This window comes from Candoia aspera, chromosome 3, assembly GCF_035149785.1.
Source record: "Candoia aspera isolate rCanAsp1 chromosome 3, rCanAsp1.hap2, whole genome shotgun sequence".
Taxonomy (NCBI): Eukaryota; Metazoa; Chordata; class Lepidosauria; order Squamata; family Boidae; genus Candoia; species Candoia aspera.
Window position 1 is genome coordinate 53,607,335 of NC_086155.1, and position 18,741 is coordinate 53,626,075.

The following is an 18,741-nucleotide window of genomic DNA, read 5'->3' on the forward strand; positions in this document are numbered from 1 at the left end:
AATATGCATATTGAAATTATCTTTCCGACCTCTGAAATTATCAGTGTTTGGTGAACTGTAGCTGAAATCACGGACATAGTCTCAAATATGCAAAGAGCTAATTTGAAAATGAAGTTACACGTAGTCCTCGGGTTACGATGGCAATTGGGACTGGGATTGCCATTGCTAAGCAATGCAGTCGTAAAGCATAACATCATGTGAACTTATTGCTAAGAGATGGCAATCCAGGCAGTCCTGGTTGCCATTGTAATCCCAAGATGCACAGGTTGTTAAGCAGGAAGCAGCAGAAACCTCAGGTAAGGGGCATGGGGGTGCCTCAGAGGAGTGGGGGAGGCCTGGCACGTGCCACGTACGAGTTGGGGGAGGGGTGCTGCAGTCTGGCAGCCAAGGGAAGGAGGGTGCGGCACGGTGGGAACGCAGGGAAGCTGAGGAAAGGAGGGCATGGTGGGAGCACAGGAGGGCACAGTCCAGTGGGAGTGCTAAGGGAAGGAGGGTGCAGCACAGTGTACAGGAAGGCCAGTGTCATGTGTACGGATGGAGAGCAGGGGGCTCCCATCCAGGCTGTAAAGCGCATGCATAGCACTGAGGAATTAGGTAGCCATTCCAAGAGGCACAGATCGGGCCCGCCTGTCATGTTCATCGTTCCAATGTTCTGAATACATCGTAACGTTTTGCATGTCACTTTCCTGATCCGTGTTTGCTGGGTGGAGATTTCCAGCCGTGCCAGGCTGTAATCTCCTTGCTGTAACTGTGGAATGTATGTTTGGGTTATGGAATGTGTTCAAGGTTACTTTCTCAGGCCGATGTGGGCAACGGTTGCTAACACCTGGGAGGGGGTGGTTGCTAAGCGCGAGCGAGGGCGGAACCGGGTTTGAAACGAGGGTTTTTAGTTTGTATTTGGTGCGCTTTTGCTCATTCTCAGCTTTATTTGTATTTGCATACTATTCTTTCAATAAATCAGTTATCCTTAAGCACCTGCTTGTGAGACTGAGTTTGTCAGAATAGGCAACCATTACACTGCCTTAACCTTTGGGGTTTATATGTCTGGGTTTTTCCCACGCTTCTTTAGTTTGTTAGGATTTTCCTGTTATGTAGCAGCAATAAAACACTAGAGACCTGTTCCTTGTCTCAGCGTGGTTCCTGGCTGTTAGGACAGCCAGGGAGTGCTTACCAGAGCGACTTACAACCTTCCCCATTGACTTTGCTTGTGAGAAGCCGGCAGGGAAGGTTGCAAATGGTGATTACCTGACTGCAGGACACTGCAACCATCATAAGTGCAAGCCAAGTGTCCAAATCACGATCACGTGACTACGAGGGTGCTGGGACAGCTGGAACTTCAAGGACCAGTTGTAAGTACCACTTGTTCAGCACTGCTGCAATTTCAAACAATCGCTGAACAAGTGGTTGGTAAGCGAGGACTACCTGTATCCTAATTTTAAAAGGTGCTGAATCACATCAACAGCCTATACAAGATTTTCCACTTGAGTTACTCTTCTGATTCACAAAGCCATAATAGTATGCAGCTGCTATTTCTATTGGTAGTAAGATTACTCACAGTCCCTGCTGAGGAGATCATGGAAGTCAATGGTATATGAGATCCACTGGCGAGATAAGAAGCTCTCTTGAAATCCCCAGATGCTAACGTTCATTGATTTTGCTCCTGGCTCTGATGCCAAACCAGTAAAAAAGATAGGTTCCTCACTGAAAACATAGTTGTGCCAACACTGTCCTTCATCTGTTGAGAACCTAAAATAAACCAGGGCTGCAGTTAATTTAAACCAATCAGACTAATTTCACAACTATCCCTAGTAAGAAACCTGATGGCTCAGGGCAAAAAATGTGGAAACATTCAGGGGAAAAAAAAACAAGCACATACACACAACCACCTTCTCCCCACCTTTTTTGGGGGGGGGGTAGGAGGAGGAGACAGTGAAAAAATAGATTTCCTCTCAAAAAATAATCTTTTTTCCTCAAGAACTCCTATACAGGAGATTATTACACCAAACTATATGCTCAACTGGTAACTCAGTGCACACCAACCATGACTTCCACTTCTTTTCTTCTTTATACCCTTTTCCCTAGACTTTTTGTTGGGATATAATTCCAGGTATATTAACTTCAAACTGAGCCCCTTGTTCTGGGGAGCTTATTTCTTAAATAAGATTACAAATTATGTTGCAATCTTTTTTATCTAACCCTGGCTCTTCTCTTTTTTCATGTATTTCACACATTCTAGTCTCAGAACAATCCAGTTTGACATTTTACTAAGAAAAAAAATTCTTTTTCAGTAAACTGCTGTAACTAGAGATGTGGAGGCCAAGAAGCAAACAATGAACTTCTTATGTCCTGTCACTAAATGAATATTAGCAAAACTCTTGCATACTTAATTACGTTGACAAAATGAGTTTGTTCAACAGCCACTATGATGCCCCCAGAGTCCAAGATTGCATAGTGATGGGGACCTTCAAGTGTCCGTGTCCAGGTGTAGCCACCATCATCCGAAATGTAAACATCTGGGTTTGTTATTGAGATAGCATCTCCAACACTTCCTGCAACATAAAGCACATCACCACAGATGCTAATTGCACCACAGTTTTCTCATGAAAATCTACCACATGCATCTTAGTCAAGCCCACAGTCTCTTGCATCCTTTTACAGTATGTCTACTAATCAAGCAGGGAGAAAAAGCCAGCCTAAGTTGGATCTGAAGATTATACAACTCAGTGAAGTATCACAAGAAAAGTCTCTGCTCTTGCACATTATTTCATTATGTATTATGTGTGCATAAGATTAATTCATTACCATGAGCAATAATAATTCCAACAGCATTTGGTTCAGTCAGAGGTGCCATAGGTACATTCAGCTTCTGGGAGATGCTATAGGATGCATGAATGTGAAGGTTGCACTGTAAATATAAAATAATCCAAACAAGAATGAGGGACAAAATGCAAGGGCATCATGGATTTGATTTCATTAAACATAAAGCTAGCACAATTACTTGCCTCAATGCATCTGCCAATGTGGAAAATCTCTACTAATGCAAAGCCAAGGCAGACTAAATTTAAGAATCAAAAACTCAAAAGTGAGACAATTCATTCAGAACCTGTATGGTCCTAAGCAACTTTCTAATTTTATAGGATCAACAGTTTTCTATCCTCTCCTTTTGGCTTAATTAAACTCAACTCAGTATACATTTTTTCAGCATTCTACTTTCCCTGCAAAATATTCCTAATACCATTTTTAACTTTTTATTGCAAATTGTAGGCATTAACCTGTCTTGCATATGAACTAATACAACTACATAAGTCACCTTCCCACTGAGCAATTTCAAAGACTGCTTAATATATTTATTCTGAACATGTAACATCTTAATATGATGCCTTGATTTCAGTAAAAGTTCAGAGCTACATCTTCTGCTTGTCAAAATGCATTATGTAACACCTTGTTTTTGTTAATACATGAAAAAACAAACCTTTTCTTTATTTTTGGCTGTTGAGTCACACTTAGCATTTTCTGGTTTCCTCAAGTGCACCCACTCCCCTCCTTGATCAAAGGTAATCACGGACTGAATGGAATTATCTGATTGAATAAAAGGAATAAATCCATGACTTTGTACGATACACTATAATCCATACAGCATCCTCAGAAAATCTAAAGTTTGAGTTTTGTTGTTTCCAGGTTATGCAAAAGGCACCATCCCAAGCATTTAAGAACTGTGAACTTTTGCAAACATTACTAAAAAGCTTTTTCTCTAGCAACTAGCCATGTTTCATTTTTTAAAGACAGACTGCATTTTAATTAAACTAAAGCAGAAAAGTACATCTGAAATTTATTTAGGAAAATAAGTAGATAAATAAACCAACCAACAAGCAAACCACCCTGTATTTTCTTGCAACAAAGAATGACCTTCCCTCAGTAGTTTCTTTTTGCTAGTTTATAATGGCAACAGACTGAAGGTCCTAGAGCAGGGTCCTTCTCAGAGACTGGTTATGTTGTATGAAAAGGCACTTTATATCCACTGAGCTAAATCAGCACCTAATCATTGATTTCTCAGCAAATGGGGAAGGAAACAAGATGGGAGCACAGCTTGTCCTTACAATATCCCTATGCTTAGGAGCAATTTTGCCAATATATGTAATTTGACCTCAACATTTCAAACAGAAGTTCCTATGCAGAAGAGTTATCTTTCTGGTTTGAATAAAACATCATTATTGCCATATAGAATTTTACCAGCCTTACACTGCAGCTTGACATTTCTAGTCTGAATAAAACTTTCAATTACGATCTACAGAAATGCTAGCCTTACATCAGTTTGGCACATGTTAATTTTATCTTCTTACTTTACATAAGTAATGTAAAAAGATTCAATTTTGAGCAGAAGCCAAATAGTTCTAGTCAATAAGGCATAAACAATCACAGCCAGAGAGCTAATTAAGTATGTCTAAGGGTTTTATGAAAGTAGAACTAGGATTAGTGCTTCACAAGAACATCTTCTAGATATATTATGAATAGGAGCATTTCTTTCATTCTAAGTGAAATGGTCTCCAAATGTTTTAACTATTTTCTTAGCAGAGTTCAGCAATTCTATAATCCTTCAGTGACCATTAAAGAAATTTGAAGGTGAAAACCCACCCTCTGAAAGCACACTAGTAATATAGATGCCTCGTAAGGAGGTTACATTGGTGAAGTCTGTCTCTCCCCCAGTGGTAGTATAGAGATGTCTTTCCAGAGACTTGGAGTATATGATGCCTTGATCATCAGAGGTGTAAATTGTTCCATGTCCAGTATCTGGAAAAGAAATAGCAAACTGAAAGGCGAGAATCAACGTTTTACGGAAGACAGTTGTAAGTTGTATCATGATCCACCATCAAACTGTAGCTTACTAGAAAGCTCATGCGGACAATCTGTATTTCAGAATAGCCTAAAACCTGTTACAGTAGACTAAATGAAGAACCACATGAAGTCTACCTAAGTAAAAAAACATGCTCATACAATGTGTTTGTTTAAACTAGCATGGGAAAGAAAGTTGTCTGGAAGCCCACATGTTTATATACACTATACTGACACTGAGAACAGATTCTCAAAACAACCATTTGTAAATTTGCTAGAAATCCATTACTACATATGCAGTTCAAACACTTCTGTCTTGGGTAAAATCTTTGTGCCTATATAATGATAACTATTTAAAGAAGCACTTTCCTTCTAAAATGCAATTCTGTAACCATAATCAAACAGGATTTGGATACATTGAAGTTACATCACCCATCTTGTACTCCCTCTCTCACCTCCAGGTTCATCTACATGCATGAACACCATGTCATCATTCGCTGCCAAAATAGAGTAAAACTGTTCTTGTCCAACAGAAGGAAGTTGAGCCATGTTCCATGTTTCACCTTCATCTAGTGACACATGGATTCTCCTTGTATTAGTCTAGATAAAGCAAATGTACTTTTATTTTCTCTAGAAACATCCACATTCATTTATGAGAAAGCTATTCATAATATGAAACAACTGGAACATGTTTATGATGATATAGTGATTTTATAACGTAATTTTTAAAAAGTTGCTGTTTATTAAACAATGACAAACTTTAAAAGAACTTACACACTAGAGTAGTCTTGCCTGTGGGAAAATATAGCAACCGGAGGTGGGACAGGCAAAGTGAAGCTAAAGCCTCCTGGGGCTTAGCTGGGCTGCAGGGCTGGTCAGTTCAGACAACCAAGCACCAGTGTGTGCTTGGTGGTGGCTGCTAGGCGGACAAAGGAGACTTCAGCGGGGGGGCTGCTGGAATTATGGCTGCTGGAAACTATACATGTACACCAGAGAGTGTATTCTCCACTTCTGAAGCATAACCTGTGCTTCCTGAATCTGAAAGGGGTTGGGAGTAGCCATTGTGGGCCCTGTCAAAATGTATGGAAGGAGGAATATATAAAAGGACCTGCAGCAGATGGGATACCCAGTAGGAAGATCCAGTAGGTAGCTGGTGAGCTCTGTGAGGGAGAGCATGGCACAGACAATAAAGAACAGTGTGTGTTGGTTATAAGGTGAGAACATTTGGCAGTTTCCACAGATCACAGCCAGGCATGATACTCGGCCAGTAGTGGGAAAAGTCATGCATATGATGTTGTATATCTTGGGAGGAACAGAAATACTGGCGCAGGCCAGGAGAAAGGAAGAACCAGTCCAAACCAGCTGTTGCTGTTTCTCCAATCTCTCTCCTAGGTCATCCCAGTATTTCTCTCCCTCCCATCTCATATTAGCCAGTGAAGTATCTTTCCATAAGCATCTGAACCAGTGGAAAAGCTGTGAATAGTTGTTCTGTTTTGTTTTGTTCTGTTGTTTACCATATTTGTTGTGGACTTCTTGCAATAGCTTAATGGCTCGCAGTTTGGGAACATTGCATTAGAGGAAAGAAAAAAGATCCTGATGTTAGCTAAGAGCACCAAGACTACAGAAATACAAAAGAAACCCAAGAACATTTTTTCTTACCTTTTCTGTCATCACGGATGCAAAGAGAAAACGACCACCTAGGCCGAAGGAGTAGATGTTGCTTCCTATGGTTTTGAATGTCTTCCCAAAGTCTTTAGTTTTCTTTAACTCTAGTAATCCTTGATCGGTTTCTTGAGAAGAGAAGTATATGAATTAAGATCACTCCATTTAGAGACAGATGACCCCCCTCCATGACATACTAAAGAAACAGCTAACCTCATCCCAGCCTTGTGCAGGTCCCCAGTCTGCACGTACTGAACACGGGCAGTTCTGAAGAAAGAATTTATCTACATAGACTTCCATTTTGCAGACATCTACATAAACATCATGATGGAAAGCCAAACTACCTCAAAAACAGAGTGCCACAGGTGCTTCAATACTTGAAGCCCTCTTTACATCAGCAATGTAGTTGATTCATATTTACAGGTTATGCTATATACAGGTTTTACAATTCTTTATTTGCACAAGACAACATTTTATATCTGACTGTAATAAAAGATTCTTCTACTGTTCACCATCATTCATGAATAAGTTCAATTCCACATCTTTTACTTCAGTAAGAATTAAGCATTTGAATTTCCTCTCTCTTAGAAGCTTCATCTCATGCTATATATCATTGGCAAGTAGGTACAATTCATTATTGCTGTCTTGATTATGGTTTTAGTGATACAGTGGCAGTGTGTTTTCTTCAATATGGCAGGTCAAATATATAATTGTTCTCATTCTCATATTTATTGTGCTCCAACACCTAAACTTATAAAAGGATCATCACTGTAGCAACTTTAGGAGTTATTCATAAGTAGTTTGGAAAAGGGGGCAACAACAAGCCCCAGGGTCATATGTAGTTCCAAATCCCTCTTCTGCAGCCTCTAGAACATCCTTCAACATCATAATCAAAAGTTTTATTTTATGCAATTTAAAGACAGTAAATACCTATTTACTAGGCCAATGTTCTGTAAATTAGAAATAAATCAAGCAGCACAAAAAGTTAACAAAAAGGAGAGGGGGGGGGGAAACAGAACTACTGCAACTCCTAAACACTTGCAAACCAGCTAATGTTTTGACACTTCCCACTATGTTTAGTGAGGCTTTTTTTAAATTACAAACTCCTGTTTCACAAGACAGTGGAATTTTATAACTACACTTTTCTATGGGTGGGTCACAGGAAAAAGATTCCAAACATTCGTAAACAAATACATAGAATTAGCTAGAATATTATTTTCCCACATTAAAATAACTGCAGATGAGTAAATTATGGTCAAGACTTCTGAAGTGTCAGGCTCTGCCTGCTACCCAATAAAGTACAGATGCTAATTTAGGAGAAATCAGGTTCTGGTTTTATTTAAGTATAGTGCATGCCTAGTGAAAAGCTGAGAGTGGAGGGAGCGCACCGGTATGGGATTTAAATAGCCCGCGCCGGTCAGCACTCCCCCCTCTTTGGGTTGTGTAAGCCCCAAGCCCCGAATGTTCCGTTGCCGGTGGGTGAGGGGTCGCGGGGCCCCTGCTGTTGCCCTGGACGTTTGCTTAATCCTCTTCCTCCGGCCGGTGATGACTTTGAGCCGGGCGATGATCTTTCGTGCTTCTTTGACAGCTCCAGGCATGCCTCGTGCTCAGGCGTTGTCAGTTTCCCCCTTTGTTACAATGCATCTTTCTGAATGGCTTTTCCAGCTGGAGTCGTTACCTTGTTGCCGGTGTCTGTTGCTTGCCTTTGTCTTTGCTTTCATATCTTTTTAATCCTTTGCCCCTGTTTCCTTGTATTGTTGTGTGTGCCGTTGTGCTGACACAATCAGCGCAACGGTGCTCATGACATACTGCCCCCCTTCCGAATGGTTAACCCGCGGGTTTGTCGGGGTAAGCAGTGTGGAATGCGCGCATTAGGTCTGGTGCCTTGACGTGTCAGGCAGCAACCCATTCTGGGGGGGGAAGTGTTTCCACTTCACCAGGTAGTGTAGAGTGCCACGCTGCCTGCGCGAGTCGAGTACTTCTGTCACTTCGAAATGTTGCTGGCCGTCTATCATCACTGGGGGGGGGGGGGGGCGTGCTAGGGTGCCACCGGGAGGGACTTGCCGGCTTTAGCAGACTACAGTGGAATACCGGGTGAAGTCTCTTTAAATTGTGTGGCAGGTCCAGGCGTACTGTAATCGGGTTAACTATTTGTGTTACCCGGAACGGCCCAATGTACTTGGGGCCCAGTTTCTTAGAGGATTGGGGTGATTTTATGAATTTGGTAGAGAGATAGACCATATCTCCTACCTGGAATGTTGGTTGCTGGCGCCGATGCTTGTCTGCCTGCTCTTTGTAGGCTGTCTGCACTTCTTTCAGCGCTTCTGTGATTACTGGCCACAAGTCTGCTATCTTCTGTCCCCAGTCGCTTGCGCCCATTGGGGGAGCCGGGGGTTGTGGCAGCTCTGGGATGGGGATGAATTCGCGGCCTGACACCACCTCGAATGGGGTTTTCCCTGTGCTCGTGTGAATGGCGTTATTGTAGGCAACCTCCGCGAACGGGAGTAGATCGACCTAGTCGTCCTGGTGGTAATTGATGTACGAGCGGAGGAATTGTTCTAGCGTGGTATTGAGGATCTCCGTGGCTCCGTCCGTCTGGGGATGCCAGGCTGTGGATAGCGCTTGTTGGGTCCCAATCAGTTTTAAAAAGGCCCGCCAGAACTTCGAGGTGAATTGTGTGCCCCTGTCGGTCACCAGGCGTACGGGACATCCGTGTAACCTGTACACGTGTACGAGGAAGAGTTTTGCCAGCTGTTGGGCGGTCGGGATCGCTGCACAGGGGATGAAATGCGCCTGTTTGGAGAAGTAATCTTTCGCCACCCAAATGGTTGTTTTCTTTTGGCTGGGTGGTAGAACGACTATAAAATCCATGGAGATCTCCTCCCATGGCTGTGAGGGCTCCGCCACCGCTTGCAGCAGTCCCTGGGGTTTTCCTGGTGGCCGTTTGGTCATCGTGCACACTGGGCAAGATGCCACGTACTCCTTGATGTCCTTTCTCAAAGAGGGCCACCAGAACTGCCTCCGAGTTAGGTGCAGGGTTTTTAGAAATCCGAAGTGTCCAGCTTGCTTGCTGTCGTGCGATCTGCTGAGGATCGCCCGTCGCTGTGATGCGGGGACGTATAGTCTGCCTTCTCCCCATGCTAGGTCTTGCTCCATTGTAACTTTGGCGGGGTTGGCTAGGAGCCAGGGGTCAGATTTCAGGGCGGCGATGAGGTCTGCCCATATCCCCCCTGGTAGTTGCGGTCGGTGCCGTCTAGGACCAGGTTGGCTTGCGGTCGGTTGAGCCGCGGGGTTGGGCTGTCTTCGTGCACTGCTCCGGGTAGTCGCTGCCATCCCCAGCTGGGAGGCGGATAGTACCGTTCCTACCATATCAGGGATGGGCTCTTCGTCTTGGGGCAGTCGGGAGAGCGCGTTGGCCAGGAAGTTCTTCTTGCCTAGTATGAACTTCAACTGGAAGTTAAACCGGCTGAAGAACTGAGCCCATCTGACCTGTTTCGGGATGAGGTGTCTGGGCGTCCGGAGTGCCTCGAGGTTGCGGTGGTCTGTCCAGACCTCAAACGGGTGGGTGGTCCCTTCCAGCAGATGCCGCCACGTCTCCAGTGCCGTTTTTACCGCAAACGCCTCCTTCTCCCATACGTGCCAGCGCCTCTCCATCTCCGAGAATTTTTTTGACAGGTAGGCGCATGCCTTAAGGATTCCTGCGGGGTCCTTTTGAAGCAGTATGGTACCCAGGGAGAAGTCAGACGCGTTGGCTTGAACTACGAACGGCCGTTCTGGGTCCGGGTGTGCAAGGATTGGCTCTGTTGTGAACAGCGCTTTCAGCTTGTCAAACGCTGCTTGACATGCGGGAGTCCAATTAAGCACGGCCCCCGGGTTCTTGACTCTGCGTGTTTCCCCAACTCCTTTGGTTTTGAGTAGATCTGTTAGGGGGAGGGCTATCTCCGCGAACCCCCTGGCAAAGGACCTGTAGAAATTTGCGAATCCCAGGAAGCTTTGAAGTTGGCGCCTATTGCGTGGGCATTCCCAATTCAAAACTGCCTGGACTTTCACGGGGTCCATTTTCACGCCTTTGCCAGAGATTCGGTACCCTAGGTAGTCCAAGCGCGATTTGTGGAACTCGCACTTGGACAGCTTGGCGTAGAGTTTAGCCCCCCTTAATTTGGCCAGTACTTGTTTGACCAGCTGTTCGTGTTCTTCCTGTGTCCTTGTGTAAATGAGGACATCGTCTATGTACACTAGTACCCCTTTAAATAGGTGTTCATGTAGCACCTCATTGATGAGTTGCATGAACACCCCCGGGGCCCCCGCTAACCCGAATGGCAGTACCTTGTATTGAAAGGCGCCGAGGGGACAGTTGAAGGCTGTTTTCCACTCGTCCCCCGCCTTGATTAGGATCCTATAGTATGCCTCGCGAAGGTCGAGTTTGGAGAACATGCGGCCCGTTGACAGGTGGGCGAGCATGTCCTTTACGAGGGGCAGTGGGTATTTATTGGAGGAGGATGCGGCAATGAGTCCCCGGTAATCGGTACAGAGCCGTAAGGTGCCGTCCTTTTTTTCTCGGAAAAGGACGGGCGCTCCTACGGGCGAATTCGCTGGCTCTATAAAACCCCTGGCCAGGTTTTTGTCGATGAACTCCCGGAGGGTTGCCAGCTCCTTCTGGGTCATGGAGTAGATCTTTGGTTTGGGTAGGGGGACGTCTGGGAGTAGTTCAATTTTGCAGTCCGTCTTGCGGTGGGGGGGTAGTTGGTCTGCCTCCTCCTCTCCGAAGACGTCTGTGAAGTCGGCATATTGGTCTGGTAGTCCTTCTGGGGTTGGGTTATTGTCTTGGGCGACTCCCTCAGCCCTCCCTACTGTCGGGGTGGGTACCTTCTCTGGTGCTGGAGCTTGATATGTGCCATCGCTGAATTGGATGGTCCGTTTCCTCCAGTCGATGCGTGGGTTGTTGCTTGCTAGCCACGGTATGCCCAGCACTATGATGGGTTTCCCGATTTGGGTCACCACAAAGGATATTTGTTCTTTGTGGGTGCCCATTGTTAGGGTGACAGTCTTGGTCTGTTGTGTGGCTGGTTCCCCCCCCCCCCGCTGTTGAGCCGTCCAGTTGATGGAACGCCAGCGGTTTGGGGAGGGGGAGGCAAGGCAGCTTGAGCTTCGCAACGATGTTAGGATGAATCAGGTTTCTGGAGCACCCAGAGTCCACTAACGCCTCGGCCGCGGTGGCTCTGGGGCCGTAGGTGAGTCTGATTTTCCCTGTCAAAATGGAGTTGTCATCATTCTCTCTGTGTGCGTTGCGCCCCTTTTTCACCACCTGCTCCGCGGCGCGACTTAGAGCAGGCGGGGAGCGTTTCCCACCGGCTGTGCCGGGGCGTCGCTGTCGTCCCCAGCGAGGTAGGCGTCCGTGTCCTCGTCTGGGGCTGCTAAAGCTCCTGTCAGTCGCCGGGGGGGTGGGTTTGCTGGTTTGAGCAGCGTTTTCGGTGCGGGTCGGGGTGTGCGGTCCGGTGCTCTGTTTGCGAAGCAGTCTGCCGCCTTGTGCCCCATTTTCCCGCACTTTGCGCACGGTCCGCGGGCGAACCTCCGCTGTTGGTCCGCGTGTCCGGTTGGACCCATGTGCGTGGGGGATCCTCTTGGGTAGGGCGGGGATTTGTCGTCTCCGGCCGACAGCAGGAACGTGCGGTGTGCGTGTTCCGCTTTGCCGGAGAGGCAAATCCATTCATAAAGTGAGGTTGGGTTGTCCCGGTAAAGTGCCCATTGAAGCACTTCTCGGTTGAGTCCCCTTTTGAACATTTCAGTGAGGGTGGCCTCTGACCACTTGGTGATTTTGCCCGCGAGGGCTTTGAATTCCAGGGCGTAATTGGCTACAGTTCTTTTGCCCTGTCTCAGTGCTTGCAGTGCGCACTTTGCCCTCTCCTTCGCCATTGAGTCTTCGAAATAGTGTTCCAAATCGGCGAGGAAAGTATGGAAGTTTGATAGGGCTGGGGACTTGGTCTTGTATAGCTGGACGTACCAGTCCGCCGCCCTGTCTTGCAGTTTGATGGCTACCGCTGAGATTTTTTCAGCTTCTGAATCAAAGTAGTGTCCGTGGCGGGCCATGTATTCTCTGGCGTTGGTGACGAAGAAGGACAGCTTCGTGGGGTTCCCGTCGAAGGTAACTGAAAAGTCCCTTGGGAACCTCGCGTGCTGTGGGTCGCCCCTCCACATGCTTTGGCTCGTGGGCTCTGCCGGCGTGGATGCACTCGCCGCTGCGACTTGCATGCAGGCATGCCCTCTCCCGTTCGGGGTCTGGTTTGGGGTGGGTACCTGCGTTGGCATTGTCTTGTAGGGTCCGTTGGTTATCAGGGACTGTAACAGGGCTCCTAGGTCCCATAGTTGGGCTTCCATGGCTGTGAGCCTGGCTTGCGTGTCCCTGTCAGCTGGCCGCGATGTTGTTGGGAATGGTCCAGTCGGTGTTTCGGGGTAGGTGAGCTCCAAATTCGGGTAGGGTGGCTCCATCCGGTGTTCTACCCCGTCGGCCCAGTAAGGGAGTGATTGGTCTGTGACTTTGTCCCCCGCTGCGCTTCTTGCGGCTGGGCTGAAGCTCCAGGACCGGAACTGGGGTGCAGTGTGGGCCGGGAGGGTGCCCGTGGCTCTGGTGGAGTGCGTCATCTCCAGCCGTTGCGGGGTCGCCTCTGCCTCTTGCTGGGTCCAAGACTGGAGAGTGGGGTGGGCGAGGAGGGTGTCTGTGGCTCCGGTGGGGTATGTCGCCCCCGGCCGTCGTCGGGTCACCTTCGCCACTTGCTGACCATCTCGTCCGTCTTGGGTGCGGTTTGCCGGCTCCATCATTGCTCCTGGTTCTGCTTCTCGCCGTCTGGTTCCTCCCGCGGCTTGTCTCCGTCTGGTGGGGCTTGGCGAGGTTGGGTTTTGTGACTCTCAGCTTTCTGTCAGGCTCTGCCTGCTACCCAATAAAGTACAGACGCTAATTTGGGAGAAATCAGGTTCTGGTTTTAAGTATAGTGCATGCCTAGTGAAAAGCTGAGAGTGGAGGGAGCGCACCGGTACGGGATTTAAATAGCCCGCGCCGGTCAGCGCTCCCCCCTCTTTGGGTTGTGTAAGCCCCAAGCCCCGAATGTTCCATTGCCGGTGGGTGAGGGGTCGCAGGGCCCCTGCTGTTGCCCTGGGCGTTTGCTTAATCCTCTTCCTCCGGCCGGTGATGACTTTGAGCCGGGCGATGATCTTTCGTGCTTCTTTGACAGCTCCAGGCATGCCTCGTGCTCAGGCGTTGTCAGTTTCCCCCTTTGTTACAATGTATCTTTCTGAATGGCTTTTCCAGCTGGAGTCGTTACCTTGTTGCCGGTGTCTGTTGCTTGCCTTTGTCTTTGCTTTCATATCTTTTTAATCCTTTGCCCCTGTTTCCCTGTATTGTTGTGTGTGCCGTTTTGCTGACACAATCAGCGCAACGGTGCTCATGACATGAAGGCTTTGGACTCAAAGAAAAGAATTCATCAAATCTACAGAAAAAGCTCTAAAGTGAAGCAGTTTTTATTATAATGAGGATTACTTACTACAAGATCCATTCAGGTAGGTAGTAAAGAAGATGGTTCCACCAGAACCCCTAGGAAAGTTCAAGAGAAAAAACACATTAGTGTAATGGTGGAAGCAAGTAGGCTAACTAAACAACTGGGACTTCAATTCTGTGGATGAGTTCATACATCATGTTAAATTATGGCTTCACTGTGGTTTATTAAATAAACTACAATTAACTGGATTCTGTTATCAAGCTGGGCTGGGTGATAACACTTTGTACAGCTGGGTACACACAAAACACTAAATCAAAATCAGACCAGAAATGTCTCTTGGTTTCAATATAGAGCAAGGTTTCCAGTTGTTTTGGATTTCAATTTCAGGAATGCTATAGTGTTAGCCAAAAATATGGACATTTCAGTTCTCTTAATTTTTAATCAATTGGCTGGGGAATTATGAGAGTGTTCAGTGTGTCTGGAGGACATCAGTTTGAGCAAGTTCATGCCTACAGAAATGAGTTGTCACAAGCTGTATCTAGTTAGTAAGCTAAGCCAAGATTTCTGAAAGTTAAAAATGCATCAAGTGGCAGAAGAGGCATTAGGATTGTATGAAATCCATGGATAAGGCTTACTGACAATGTTCAGCATTCACTGAAAATAACAGTCACACTGTAACAAGAAGTTCATTTCTATATGAATTAGACCATTGGTTTATCACTATGCTAATAGGCAGCAGCTTCCCAAGGTCTTATGGGACAGTTTTTCTCATTTATGTGACGTATTTTTATTTGGAAATGTTATTCCAATTCTGGGACTTCTATGCCGGCCAGTGGTCATCTCCCAAGCTATTATACCTATTCACTAAATTACCCTGGAATACTCAAGATGAAAATTACCAAAAACAGTAAGATTGAATTTAACAAACAGTTACTAAGTTGGCTCTTTATACAGAGCTCTTGCTGTGTACACAAAATGTTGAAATAATGAAAAGTACCAATACATACAGGAGTTGGTTATTTTTCTGAAACAGCATATGCTACAATTGTGATCTTAAATAGAGTCTTTAAATGCTTTGTTGTGACTGAGAAAACAGCATTAAACATTTTGCCAAGAAGAGCTTTCTTCATGTTTTTACAAACTACCAGGTACAGCACTTTTAATATATACTTAAACTACTTTAATATACATTAAAACCTTTAATATACACTTAAGCTATTTTAATATATATTAAATTACCAGTTCTCCCTGGGTAGCATTTACTAAGAAACTTACCATTTGGCCAGGCAAACATCTTTGTGGATTTCTTTCCATTTCTCACCAAATGTCTTTGATATCCACAAGCTACCCTGGAACATTTAGAAAGGGTTGCTAATTATTGATTCATCATTTTCAAGTACTGGGCACTTAAAAAAAACAAAAAGTCTATATTAAAGTTGTACATTCTTATGTTTACAGTCTATAGCCTGTAACCTAATCTGAGCAATGTATTGTATTAAAAATCTATCATGCAAAACAATCAGTGAAGTAAATGAAGACCAAGAGGAAGCAGAAAAAGGAATGACACTTTATAATGGGAAAAGTAGGTTAACTCACCAGGCCAAATGTAAGATTGGGAAGAGAAACTATATTTGCAATAGCAACTGAATTTCAGTAGGAGAAGAGGAGAGACAGGCCTCTCTTGGCAGGGCATTCCAGAGTGTATGGCCTGAGAAAAGGCCAAATTTGATGAACATAAAGAATAACCTTAATGGATCATTTGAAAGTGTTCCTTTAATATTCTGGACCTAATAGGTTAAAGCCATTAAAAGCCCAGGACCAGCACTTTGAAATGTGCCCAGGAACAGAGCAGAAACCATTTAAGCTCTAAAAATAAGAATTTGCATACTTCTGAAAACCAACTCTTCCCAAATGTGGCCCCATCATTCTGGACCAACTGAAGCTTATATATTTTAAGTCTATCAATTTATATTGGTTAAAGAAGCTCAAGCATCTGCAAATGTATAGTGTTTTACAAACCTCATAGAAAAGAACTTGCTCATCTTGCTGATACAGTAAAATTTACGCCAATCACCTAGCACCACCTCACTCAAAGAATTGATGTTATGAAGATAAAATGAGGAAAGTCCCTCATGTGGGCTTCCTTAAGCTCTCTAAGGAAAAGCAGAATATAAATACAGGTAGTCCTCGACTTACAATAGCAATTGGAACCAGAATTTCCATTGTTAACCGAATCCCATGGTCGTTAGGTGAAGCAACTTCCTGCTGGCTTCCCACAACCAAAGTCAGTGGGGAAGCCAGCGGGAAGTTGCAAGTCCCAGGCCAGGAAGCAGGTAAGTGGCTGCTGCCGGGTGGGGAAGGGAGCAAAGAGGTGTGGGGGAGGGTCAGGGGGTGCACGAAGTTGCGAGGGGGTGCACAAGGTTGCGAATGGGAGCGCAAGAGGTGCGACATGGGTCGGGTGCACGATGGTGTGAGGGGGTACGTGAGAGGTGCAGTGCGGGTCAGGGATGGTGTGTGAGGAATGAGAGAGACATGGCCTGGGTCAGGGAGGGTGCACACGGGTGTGAGGGGGTGCGTGGATCAGGAAAGGTGCATGAGGGTGCAAGGAAGGGTCAAGGAGGATGCGCAAGATGCGCGGGTTGGGGAGGGTGTGTAAGGGAGGGTCAGGGAGGGTGCACGAGAGGCATGGCGCTGGTCAGGTGTGCGAAGGTATGTGTGAGAGGCATGGGGCAGGAAGGGTGCATGGGGGAGACTTGTGACCTTCCCTGCCAGCCTCCCCACTGACTTTCACGGGCAGCCAGCAGGGAAGGTTGCAAATGGTGATCACATGATCATGGAGCACTGCAACTGGTTGTAAGTGCGAACCAGTTGCCAAGCGCCCAAACTGTGATCACATGATCGCAGAGGTGCTAGGATGGCCAGAACTCCAAGGACCAGTTGTAACCACCATTTGTTCAGTGCCGTTGTGACTTCAAATGGTCACTGAACAATGGTCGTAGGTCAAGGACTACCTGTATAATAATCTGTAAATTTAGAAAATGTGTATTTTTCTAGATAGAAATCGTCACTACAAGTGGTCATTCAAAATAATCCCCCCCCAACACCCTTCATTTTAGAGATCAAGATCATGGTTTCAATTACCACACCAATGAACAAACCTCCATCCCCATTCCCCAAATCTTACCTCAGTACTGAGGGTCAACAACAGATCAGAATTCTGAGGGTGATAAATTATTTGAGTTAAAGGATGGAAAGGGAGATCCGTTAGTACAAAATTCTTCGCAAAATCAGATGATCGGAAGATTCTACCAGTATGGTATGGTCCAGATCTATCCCCAGTCAGTATCACCTGGATGAATGGAAAAATAAAGATAAGAGTCATCTTCCAAAATTCCACATAGCAGCTCATCCACACTGCCAGTTTATCAGGTGTTCAAACTAGAAAGTCTGACTGCATATTTAAAATAGTTTTTAAAAGGATGAAATAAGTTCCTGAAAGAAAACAAAACTAAGCAGAAATAGCAATAGAAATTCTAAGGTAATACAAGGCACTGTGTTTACTATTTTTGTCTTTTTTTTTCAAAAATGACAAAAGGCACTATGCCACAAATGGATTTTATGAAAACCATTAAGGAAATCTCTAAAGAATGCAACTATTCCTGCTTATCCCTCTGACAGAAATGTCGTGGAAAGAAAATTCTGATCTGTATTATCCATGGACAGCCTCAATAACGCAGGATGAAACTGTGCTGGGAGTGTAAACATTTATTTTGTACTGGAAGCAAACTAATGGGAGTCATTTAAAATTCAGTAGAAGCTAGAGAAACCACAACCATAACCCTAAGTATCTCCCCACTAATGATAGACAAGTTCTATGCAGCTTATTTCATACAATGTGCAGCAGAATCAGATGATACTAGCCTGCTTTAACAAATAAGGTTGCGAGGCTGCAAAACATTGCAAAGGCGCTACAACAATTAAATGAATCAATGACTAGATAAGCTTGAATAAACAGTCAATGGCTTAATTTACAAATGAAGAAGCATCAGGATGTTATGTCCAGTCTTTATACTGCAAGCCAGAAGAAAAGAGAGTAATTACATAGATAAGTGGGAATCAAGATTTTTCTGGGAGAAATACATGTCATACGTGAAAAAACATGCTTGAGATACCTACATGAAGTAGGTATCTCAAACATGTTGTCCCAACAATTGACATCAGAGTTGCACAATTTGCATCAGGTCAAGGGCTGCACCAGACTGTGAACAGCACATCAAGGAACACAGTCCAAAAGTGGAACGTGATAATTTCTGGGGGATCAGGGAATCCGAAAAGTTTAAAGAACAGTTTGCTCAAACCTCCCCTCAACCTCTTAAAATGCAAGAAAGAGGTCAAAATTTGGGGCCTATTCACTGGGTTCAGTAGATGGTCATGGGCCTGAGATGGCCCCTGGGTCAGTTTTTTGCACCACTGGTCTAGCATGCCTTGGCAAGTAGCAGCTACTAGAGAACTGGTAACAAACTTAAACCCATCTAGATTCCAGGCATGTTAACAGATCAAGTAAGATCTTAAATGTATCTCTGATATTTTATTTTTATTTATTAAACAGAGTTATAAGGCCACCCAACTCACACACGGTGACCTCAGGCGGCTTACAGAATTAAAAGTCATAAAAACACAATAGGCATCGCCCCCCACCCCCAGTGGCAGCAAACACATTCATACCGGCCACTTGATTGGCTCTGAAGCAGCTTGGGGT

At 45.2% G+C, this 18,741-nt stretch overlaps 1 protein-coding gene across 2 annotated transcripts in view; it reads right to left on the minus strand.

Moving 5' to 3' along the window:
- SORT1 (sortilin 1) overlaps positions 1–18,741 on the minus strand; it is a 51,038-nt gene that overhangs the window by 8,458 nt on the left and 23,839 nt on the right. For both annotated transcript variants that reach the window (XM_063297699.1, XM_063297700.1), the window contains exons 5-14: positions 17,167–17,331; positions 15,258–15,331; positions 14,028–14,077; positions 6,490–6,620; positions 5,286–5,430; positions 4,633–4,788; positions 3,473–3,579; positions 2,803–2,905; positions 2,384–2,549; positions 1,556–1,746 (exon numbers count right to left, since the gene is read on the minus strand). In XM_063297699.1, coding sequence (XP_063153769.1) covers positions 1,556–1,746; positions 2,384–2,549; positions 2,803–2,905; positions 3,473–3,579; positions 4,633–4,788; positions 5,286–5,430; positions 6,490–6,620; positions 14,028–14,077; positions 15,258–15,331; positions 17,167–17,331 — 1,288 coding nt within the window. The remainder of the gene's footprint in view (positions 1–1,555; positions 1,747–2,383; positions 2,550–2,802; positions 2,906–3,472; positions 3,580–4,632; positions 4,789–5,285; positions 5,431–6,489; positions 6,621–14,027; positions 14,078–15,257; positions 15,332–17,166; positions 17,332–18,741) is intronic.